We start from the raw sequence: 9972 nt of genomic DNA on the forward strand, positions 1-9972 counted from the left end.
GTGGCTTGGTCATTGTAAAACGAAGTTTAGACTTGACAATGCTCATTTTAGAGAATGTTCGTTCAGCAGATGCAGAAGTAACAGGAATTGTGGCCAGTCCTGTGAAGACGCGTGAGAGGCAAGGAAAAAAAAAATTGTGTTTTGTTTGCCAATCAACAGGGGGGGGCCATGGCCCCCTTGTGCCCCCCCTTAGCTACGCCAGTGACCAAAAGCGTATTAAGTTACACTACGCTCTTGATAATAATTATTCGTTTTTGTGGTAGAATAAACATCTCAAAAAGCAGACGAGGGGTGGCGGTAGTAGTTTCCGGAAGTGAAATGCGGCGCTCTTGCGCAATGCGAGGTCTCTTTACATTTTGCGCCATCGTATCACTTGAGTGTGTTGCACTTGCAGCTGGATACATCGTGTTACAATGATCATCTTCAGGGATGTATTCACGGGTAATAGATTCATCGTATATTCATTGATCTGTTGAAGTATTCCGGATTTAAAAGCATTAGTGGAACATTGCAGTAAGATCGTTTAAACATGAGATTGGTGAGAATAGTACTATCAGGGAAACGGTACGAAGGTGTAAGTACGGAAGTAAACACGTACGCAAATTTATACATCCCGTTTCATTCGCAACGTGAGCTATATGTTCATTCTTAGAATGATTATTTACGGTATCATTTTTGCTAATGTTGTGTTTCCTTTGGAATATCATGTTTGTTGTAATGTGTAGCGTTTACACTGCAGTTGCATTGTTAAGTCTGGCCTAGCCCGACCAGGCTCTCCGACTGTTACACGTCACTCGCAGCTAGGGCCTGCATACGGTGCCATACCTCCCAAATCCCATTGGTTGATACAAATCACGTGCCTGAAACTTCTGTTTAATAAAACTTTTATGGTGCATTGTGACCCTAACCTTAACACTAATTACAATTTAATTAAAAAAATTAACTATATTTGTATCAACCAATGGCAATGGGAGTTGGGAGGTAATCGTATGCAGGCCCTAGCCGCGAGTTTACAGGTCGTAGCCCTCTCGCCAACGTAGTGTTAAGGCGAGAAGGGAACTTGTGGCTAAGTCTAACCATGAAACTGGCTACATGATCAGAAACAGAATAATTTATTTTCATTTTTGCACATCTATCTAAAAGCAGTATTAAGTCATAAGTGGGCTAGTGTCAAATTTTGGATGCTACAACAAGAAATGAAGAATCAAGATAAAGCATGAATCGTTGATGTTGAATGGCAACGAAAATAATTTTAGAGATATAAATTATATAATTATTTATTCTAATATCTTAGAAAATAATTTTTCGAGATATGATGTGATTGACATTGGTACGGTAGTAACAAGTATGTGTTGGTATAGACGATTTGCTATAAGGTAAGTACAGTTGTATGCAGTAAAATCCTTTTAAGGGCCCTGGAAGCTCGGGGGTTTTAGAATAGATGCTCTCTGGTGCAATCTGAGCCTTATTTTAGAGCATTTTTGCACAAAATATATGACCTATATTTTAAAATATTTGGGTTGAGTTTATTCTATTTCTTAATTGTCAGTGATGCTACTGCTCATGCAAGCATTTGTTGACTCCTCCTTGTTAGAAGGAATCTGATGAAATAGGTTGGTTATTGTGAGCTGTTTTTTATTCATGGCGGATTGCGAAGTGCTATGATATGAGGCTCAGGACAATTAAGTGAAAGTCTATGTCGGACAAGTTATTAGTTTGGCTAGTAGTGGCTCGACTGGACAACTAAAAAATTTCTAGTTGTGTAATAGTCCTAACATCCTTTGAGCCAGGGCGCTATCACACAACATTCTCACAATATATTTTCAAAGGTCGCCAAAAGAAGCAGGGTGCGAGGCATGCCTATGTGCCTGCTGGCAGGGGCAGCATTGATTGACATATGGGGGGCACACAATTGGTTCAGTCGCGTTGTGCTAATCACTACTGAAATGTAGGGGGTGGGCACTGCTGGACTATGAGAGAGCGACAGCAAAGCTCTTTCCTGGAATTGAGGGAAAAGCTACAATCGGGAAAACGAGTGTGCCGACATGCAAAAATAAACGTGTGAATTTCATTACGATTTTCCATGGATTACCGTTTTATAATCCTACGGGTCGTTGGTCCTAGGGGCCTACGTAGGCACACAGGCACGCGTACGGGCACGCGCGCATGAATTGGAGCAAGCAGCTCAGAAGACGTATACGCACTGTATGACTCGACTGCCCTTAAAGCCTCACAATGCGCATCCAAACGCTATATAATTTCTCCAGTACTAGACTAGCAAATACTACGTGTCATGCATAATCACACTACCTTATGACAAAATAAACTCATAGTTCCTCCCATTTCACTGCGCGTTGTCTTATAAAAGGTATTTGAAAATACCTCCAATGTTGTTAAAATTCTCCGATGTTGTTGACAGTTTTCCCAAGCGGTACGGGTGTAGCAAAGATAAAAACATGTGACGTCACCTCACCACTTCGAGGCTAAATTGTTTGGCAAACAGTCGGCGTTTGCGCCAGAATGCCAGTTTTCTCACCTCTTTTTTGTGGGTTTTAAGCAAATGCGCAGTGAAATGGGAGCAACTAAAGTTTATTTTGTCATAAGGTAGTGTGATTATGCATGACACGAAGTATTTGCTAGTCTAGTACTGGAGAAATTAGCGTTTGGATGCGCATTGTGCGGCTTTAAGACGAGTGGGTGCCCGGCCATGCACAGAGTAAAACAGTGTAATATACTGTAATAGTGTATGCTACAAGCGCGCGCTGTGACTATGCGTATGTTCTTGCTTTGATATTTCAAACCTGTCGGCTCAAAGCTCAAACCTGCTGGCCTTGCATGTTAAAACCCCTCGTGGACCACACTGCTATAATTGAACTTTACTATTATGTTGCAGAAGATGAGCTGTTCTCTGATTCCTATAAATATAAAATAGTGGATGATCTTTACTATGAAGTTGAAGGGAAAGTAAGTATGAACCTGTGTGCTCTAAATGCCAAAAAATTTTACATTTTAATTTTGTATTGGAAGAATATTTAATGGAGACTGTCATTATTGTGTTTGTGCATTGATATGTCAGTGTTGCTTTGGGTTTGCTCGTATATATAAAGGCTTTAAGCGTCTGGGTTCTGTTATGTGCATGTGAATAAACATCCATTTGAGCAGATGTGTATATTTGTGTGCGTGCGTGCGTGCATGTGTTCCGGTTAATAAACATGCAATATAATATATGGTGAATAGTATTTAAATTAAAAAATTGTCTGTTTGCCCTTTTCCGACATACTATTTTTGTAGTGGGTAGGTAGGTAGGTAAATTATTTTATTTTATTTTGTTTTCTGGGTAAGTACACATTAAATGTTAGTGTTAATTCAGACTTGTTCATCTGATTGCTCAATTTTAACATATTTTAAGTCTTTTTTAAATTCATGAGTTGTTGATATCGGATCATCGTAATGAGCTTCAAAGGTCTCTGTACCAGTTCTCGTTCTCAGCGAAACTTTGACGTGCCCGCCGCCCAAGGCATCGTCCACTTCTGTGGATACATTGACACCGGCGGTTACAAGATCGACAACATCTATCCACCTTTGCTTAATTGATGTTTTTATTATTCTATTTGTCACCAACTTTGTCGTGATCGACACGCATAAAGGAATCTCCATCATTTGTAATAAACGAGTATCTTACGTAACGCATACTTTAAAAAACTTAAAAACGCTTTGTACGTGCCGTAATGAAGTCAAATACAAGCGCGGTCAAGTGCCTGCATCATCGTGACATGATTAGAGTCTGTGCAGTAAAGGAAGAAGAAGAAGATGACAGTACCTACTCGACTTGACTAGTTGCCGCGGCGATGGAACGTACATTACAGGGGTAGAAATTAACTTTTGAACACGGGAGTCCAATGGACTTCCTACCCTCAAAAAGAGGGAGTTTGCAGTCTGAGGCTCAAAATTAAGGATATTTACAATAACGCATGTGCTTATCTTTAAGATTCATGCGGTTGCACGTCTGGCAAATTTTCGTTGGACATTAGCTGAAAAATACGGTAATTCTGCGAGGCGGTGCTCTGGAACGAACAAATTAGTATGGCAAAATTTTCAGGGAGTCTGTCTGACTCCTGCATATATGTCAAATCAGGGAGTATTTGACTCCGGACTTCGGACCGTTAATTTCACATCCTGGTACAATGTCTAGACGCATTGTCTAGCTCGCTTGATACAATGAACGCATGTACGCATCTATATGTGTATGCCTGATACGGTGACCTGAGCCTCGCTCTTGCTATACTATGCAGCGTGAGAAACTAGCGGTCGCCCAGTCGCCAGTGGCGATTAGAAAATTGACCGGGTGACTGCTTGCTCGTGTCAGCTGGTCCGGCGGGGCGACTAGATAATTGCCGCACAGGAAATAAATTTTTTTACCAAACTGCAGATTATTTTGTTATTCTCTAGTCTCTACTAACCTTCTACATTATTCTAATGGAATGAATGGTAAATTTAATCAAATATAGACTAAAAATAGTCAAATTCCGAAGCCTAAAGTCCATGCGAAATACACAAACTCTCCATGTTTGTTGTGTTCGATTTTCTAGGTCATGCTGTTAAACCTCTGCTAATTCGATAATACTGACCAATCAGCGATCGCGTAATAAAATATGATAATTTATAGGAATAATGGGCGGTCTTCAGAGACCGCTGATCTTTGAAATCGACTTGCGGACTTGTTCCGATTTACTACGCATCAACATATCGAAACGAGTAAAAAATATAATTTTTAAGAATACCTTAGAATGCACATCACCAAATTGCACCATCCCCCCCCCTCCTACAAAAACGTCCCCACATCCAAGTCATTCACTTTGCTATGACAGAAATCCTGGACCAGTGCCTACTGACCAGGACCAGTACTTCCTCAGAGGCGGACCAGTGCCTCCAATTATCAGTTTTTCACCCTGCTATGCCTTCTGTAGTATGTAAAGAGTGGCATAGTAATGCTCATAGGGTTACTGTTACGTTAACGTACGTAGAGTACGACGTACGTGCTGTTACATTGACGTTGAACCTAAAAACAATCGGCCGATCAAATGCACTCCTCATATCATGTGATCAGTGCGAGTTGCATCTATAGAAATTTATAAATAACTATAGTTGCATCGACATTATTGCTGCGTTCACACGAAATACACGGCCTTGCTGGTTCTGTCCACTTATCTGGGGCTGAATTCGGCTGAAATACCGTGCTAACACAACCCGGAGCGTTCACACGAGAATCGAGGCTTAGCTGGCTAGGTACAATATTAATAGTAAATAATTTCTCCGCTAGAGGGAAGTGTTTTTCATGATGGCGGCCCCCATGAAAGTCAGTTGTTTGTGGCAGTTTTTCAGTATAATTCCACAAAATGATGATCCAGATGAACATTACGAATGCTTTGGTGATGAAGACGATTATCAAAAGGAAATTCGGAGAAATATTTTCAATGGCATGAGCCTCAAGTGAAAAACGACACTCCGTCGCCTAGTATCAATGTAGCGCACTACAGTTTCGCGGCTTACGAGGCCTCGAATTGCGTTCACACGACAGACAATACGTGGCCAGCGTGGTGCCGAATGTTTCAGCGCGGAATCACTGCACGCCGAATAAGCCTCGTATTTCAGTACGGTACTTGCGAGGCCGCGTATAAGTCTTGAATATTTTTACCGTGTGAACGCCCAGTACGGTACTGAAATCCTCATGTGAATTCAGCTATTAAAGCGCTCGTTGCCCAGTGGCTTACAGTTTCCCAGACGCTAGTTGTGCCGAGTAGTAGCACGCGCGTGGGTTTCCAGTTGCTTTCACTTGCGTTGAATCGCGGTGAATCGCCGGCGACATAAGCCCCGCGTAGAGACGTACATGGGGGGAAAGAATGTGAGTAAATAAATAAAAAAATTCCAGAAAATTGAAATCAAATCATTTGAGTCGGGCTGATTTTCGTTGGTCAGGTAATGGCAAACAAATAATATTTTGATTTAGGCCTGAGGCAAATTCTGAGGCTGGGGTTCATGTACCAGTATGAGTATAAAGTGGACCAACCTAGAAATATCCCTGAATGCTATGAACAATTTCCTGTTACAGTTAACAACACGCTCAAATGATTTCGATGATGCGCTGATTGGCGCAAACGCCTCAGCAGAGGATGGAGCCGAGACTTTCGATAGGCAACAAGAATCCGGTATCGACATTGTACTCAATCATAGCCTGATGAAACATGATGCTTATGATAAGAAGGCATACATGCAGTACCTCAAAAAATACATGAAAAGGTAGGTTGTAAAAGTAACTAAAACATTGTAATGGTTTAGTTAATTTGGGGTAGGGTAAGGATATAATTACCCGGTAGCTTCTAAAGTTTCTTATACTAACACTCAATACTCAATCTTGGAATACAGGCGTTAGTTTTGCCTCATATATATATATATGGTGTGAAAATTCATTTAGCTTGCTGCTGAGTATTACATTAGTTTAGTGGAAATGTTAAGAAATCAACAATAGGATGATCAAAGAATTGAGAAAAGACGTACTTATTTTTGTACAAGTAGATTTTCTTAGTCACTACTTGTTGCTAACATGGGCTTGTATCACTATAAATGTTTGATTTAAATAACCATTTTTTGTTTAAGACTAGCGGAACATGTAAAAAACGAGAAGGGGGAGGACGCAGCCAAAGTCATGAAAGATAAACTGAATGAATCGGTTCCTAAGAAAATTTTACCAAACCTCAAAAACTATGATTTCTACTCGGGAGGTAAGATTTTTGAAATGTGCATGTTATGTTATAGTAATTTTTTAATAGCATTAGAATGCTTAATGTAAATACATTATGTATGCATGTTTACGTACGTATGTCTCTTAAATAACTACAGGCCTGACTTTAGTTACGTGTTAAAAAATCGTGGCCAAAAAAATAAACTACCCAAAAAACAAAAAAATTCTGCAGGTATTCTCATAACCCAACCTATTTCCTTAACCCAACGCATTCACTGTACCACTTTTGTATTTACTGGGTTTGTTCCTGTATTGCATATATAGTAAAAATCATTTCTACACGAAATCGCTACTTGCTAACCTTATGCATGAGTTACACTGCGTGTGTTAATTGTTTATTCGGTACCGAAACTTTTCCCGAAAAGACCGAAGTTTATCAAAGTTGCCTTCGCTACACACATGACTACATTACATAGTTCGTAGATATTGATATCCTGAAAGTGTGCTCGCTGTATGAAAACACTAGTTCCCGGCACGATTGAAATTCACTTCAGAGAGGGATTGCCATGTTGTTTCTTGACCTAACTAAGTTGAGCCTAATATGGCTAAACTAATTAGCCAAATTGCTAAAAAAAAATGTCCAGCTAAAACCCTGCATTAAGGTGGTAGTTTTTGATTTATTTTGGCTGCCTTTGAATTAAAAAGGTTTGTCAATCAATGTGTAACGATGTTGGGAAAAATTATAAAAATTTGACTTGCTGTTACAATTCCATATGACATCCACTCACCTTTCCAGTTAACGAGGATTAAATGAAATTCTTTTTACAGCTGATTTATACTTATAGCATGATTACAGCAAGAAAACGTGTCTCTTAACTAAGGCGTTATATTATGATGGATAAAGCCTGGCGCACACGGGAGTTATTTTACTCAAGTAAAATGACGCATGAGTCAAATTACTCAACGAAAATCCGCCGCACACGTGAGTAAAATGACTCATGCATCATTTTACTTGAGTAAAATAACTCGCGTGTGCACCGGGCTTAAAACTCAGGTTGCCTCTTGTTAAGCTATGTGTTCCTGTAGGGCAATGTATGGAAGCCTTACAAATTTAGGTGTTTGTTTTAGGTGAAAACTTTGGTGATCAGGAGGGTATGCTAGCGCTGCTAGACTGGCGAGAGGATGGAGTCACTCCATTCTTTATCTTCTTTAAAGATGGACTTGTACAAGAGAAATTTGTAAGTATATTTCAGTTAATTGATGTTTTGCCAGCTGCAATGTTTTTTCTGTAAAGGATGTCAGTATCTATCCCAATGAAGGCTAACAAATAAGGCCACCATTTTTTATTTTGTTGGTTTACAGACTTTTTGTTGTTGTTGTTGACTCGGTAGGGTAAAAAAAAAAAAAAAAAAAATGTTGTTTTGTCAGATCAAACAAGTCAAATTACAGTGATACTGTTATACATGATATTAAAGTATTTTAAGAAAACTAAATGAAAACAAAACTCAACTTGTAATTATTTTTACTTTTATTATAAACTATTTGTTTATGAAATGTTTTTGTTTTATACATTTAAATTTTTTTTATTCATATTTCTTAGAGAAAAGGTCGGCGGGAATAAAAAAATACAGATTTTCATTTTTTTTTCTTTTTCGTTTTTCTTGGAAATTCGGGTCGGCGGATCTGTAAACCAACAAGATAAAAAATTCTCGCCTAAGGGGGTTTAATTATAGCAATACTTGCCCTCTAACGTAGTTTCATGACCCCAAAAAATAGTTATAGTTAAGAAAATTTGTAATTGCAAATTCATTACTGCCTATTAGATGAAACAAAATGGTTAATGTTTCCATACCTCTTTACATTTTAAAGCTTTAATGGAAGTTTTTGGTCGTGGTCTAATATCATCATGTCCAGTAGCTGCCCCCGTCGTTTTCAATGCTTAATTGAATATCAAAACTATTTAAATTTCCGGTGCCCAGTAGGATATCAAAGCCACACAATTGGTTGTTGCCTAATAGCATGTATCCACAGCATCATAAGTATGAACTATTATTTTATATGGGGTGGAAATGGTTTTAGTGCTTGTTATGACTGCGATCAGGACATTGGGTCGGAGTTATGTAATTCAGATATAAATCATGTAAGGTGGCAGATATGTTTTTCTGGTTACATTGACTAAAATATCTGTGGCAGAGAGTGCAATAAAATGCTATAGTCACTCTGATATACAGAAATAAGTCACTTTATACTATCTATTATAATTTACTGTATTAAACTGTTTGACCTTGGGTTTGTAAGTAATATACAGGGCAGGAATTCCATAAGGCATGTTGCTTAAGAATGGATAGGAACCATGTTTTGACCCTTACATGATGAAAAATAAGTTATGCTTAATACTATAGCATAGTTATATAATTAGAATATTTTTTACAAAAATTGGTTGGTAATTATTTAGTTCGTAGTAACTGTTATGTGTAAGTCTACTAATAAGGTGTTACCTGTTTTTCTGTTTCAGTAAATAATTTATCTACACCGCCGGTATGAGTCTCCAATCTTACACTGGTTGTGTCTTGTAATCGCTGCTGACCTTGTTGCCGCCTTCATCAATACCTGCTTATCACTCGGTCAAACATGGTTTTAACTCTCTGGCATATGCGAGTCTTGTTTACTATTGATGTCCATTTACTGCGAAATAAGTACTAATTAATGTTAAAATGATTAATTATTCTGTTCAATGTAATTGGGCATTTCATAATGCAGGTCTCTTTTCTTCCATACGTGGTGCACACATTCAGTGGGATGGATTGTTGTGTATTTACCAGCATTGACATTTGTGTGGACTGTTCATACGTGTTGGTGTGTAAAATACATACAATACATCCACCAATTATGTAATACTTATGAAACTGTTCTGGCCAATATATTAAACCATGTTATTCATAAAATAAAACGTTTGATGAAAACAGCCTGAATGGTTTATATCATGCTTAAATATGTGATCTCAAGGAAAACATTTGATAATTACAGCTGTGGAGATAATGTAAATTAACACGAAACATACAAGTTCGGTTGTCTTGCCATTGCATTGCATTGTATCCCCTTGGGTTTACATGTATTATTAGTGGTGGTCTTAGTACTTGTAGTAGTAGTAGGAGCAGTAGCAGTGCTGTTATAGTCGCTCGATAAGTCGTTAAGACGTGGTGGTTATTTTTAAATGACTACAAGTTTGTTAT

At 38.5% G+C, this 9972-nt stretch overlaps 1 protein-coding gene across 1 annotated transcript; it reads left to right on the forward strand.

Moving 5' to 3' along the window:
* The first annotated feature begins 286 nt into the window (after window positions 1-286).
* On the forward strand, window positions 287-9711 carry LOC106805734 (translationally-controlled tumor protein homolog). The gene is made up of 6 exons (XM_014807445.1): window positions 287-441; window positions 2894-2964; window positions 6110-6297; window positions 6655-6779; window positions 7868-7977; window positions 9255-9711. Exons 1-6 carry the CDS (start codon window positions 414-416, stop codon window positions 9255-9257), a joined length of 525 nt encoding a protein of 174 aa, XP_014662931.1. The 5' UTR covers window positions 287-413; the 3' UTR covers window positions 9258-9711.
* The last annotated feature ends 261 nt before the right edge of the window (window positions 9712-9972 follow it).

Source organism: Priapulus caudatus, unplaced genomic scaffold, assembly GCF_000485595.1.
Source record: "Priapulus caudatus unplaced genomic scaffold, Priapulus_caudatus-5.0.1 Scaffold125, whole genome shotgun sequence".
In the NCBI taxonomy this organism is placed as follows: Eukaryota; Metazoa; Priapulida; class Priapulimorpha; order Priapulimorphida; family Priapulidae; genus Priapulus; species Priapulus caudatus.

Excerpts from the sequence above, each read along its gene's own strand:
- LOC106805734 (XM_014807445.1), top strand. The coding sequence starts at position 414 with ATGATCATCTTCAGGGATGTATTCACGG. Across the intron at positions 6,298-6,654 it reads CTCAAAAAATACATGAAAAG|ACTAGCGGAACATGTAAAAA; the intron begins GTAGGTTGTAAA and ends TTTTTGTTTAAG. Across the intron at positions 6,780-7,867 it reads CTATGATTTCTACTCGGGAG|GTGAAAACTTTGGTGATCAG; the intron begins GTAAGATTTTTG and ends TGTTTGTTTTAG.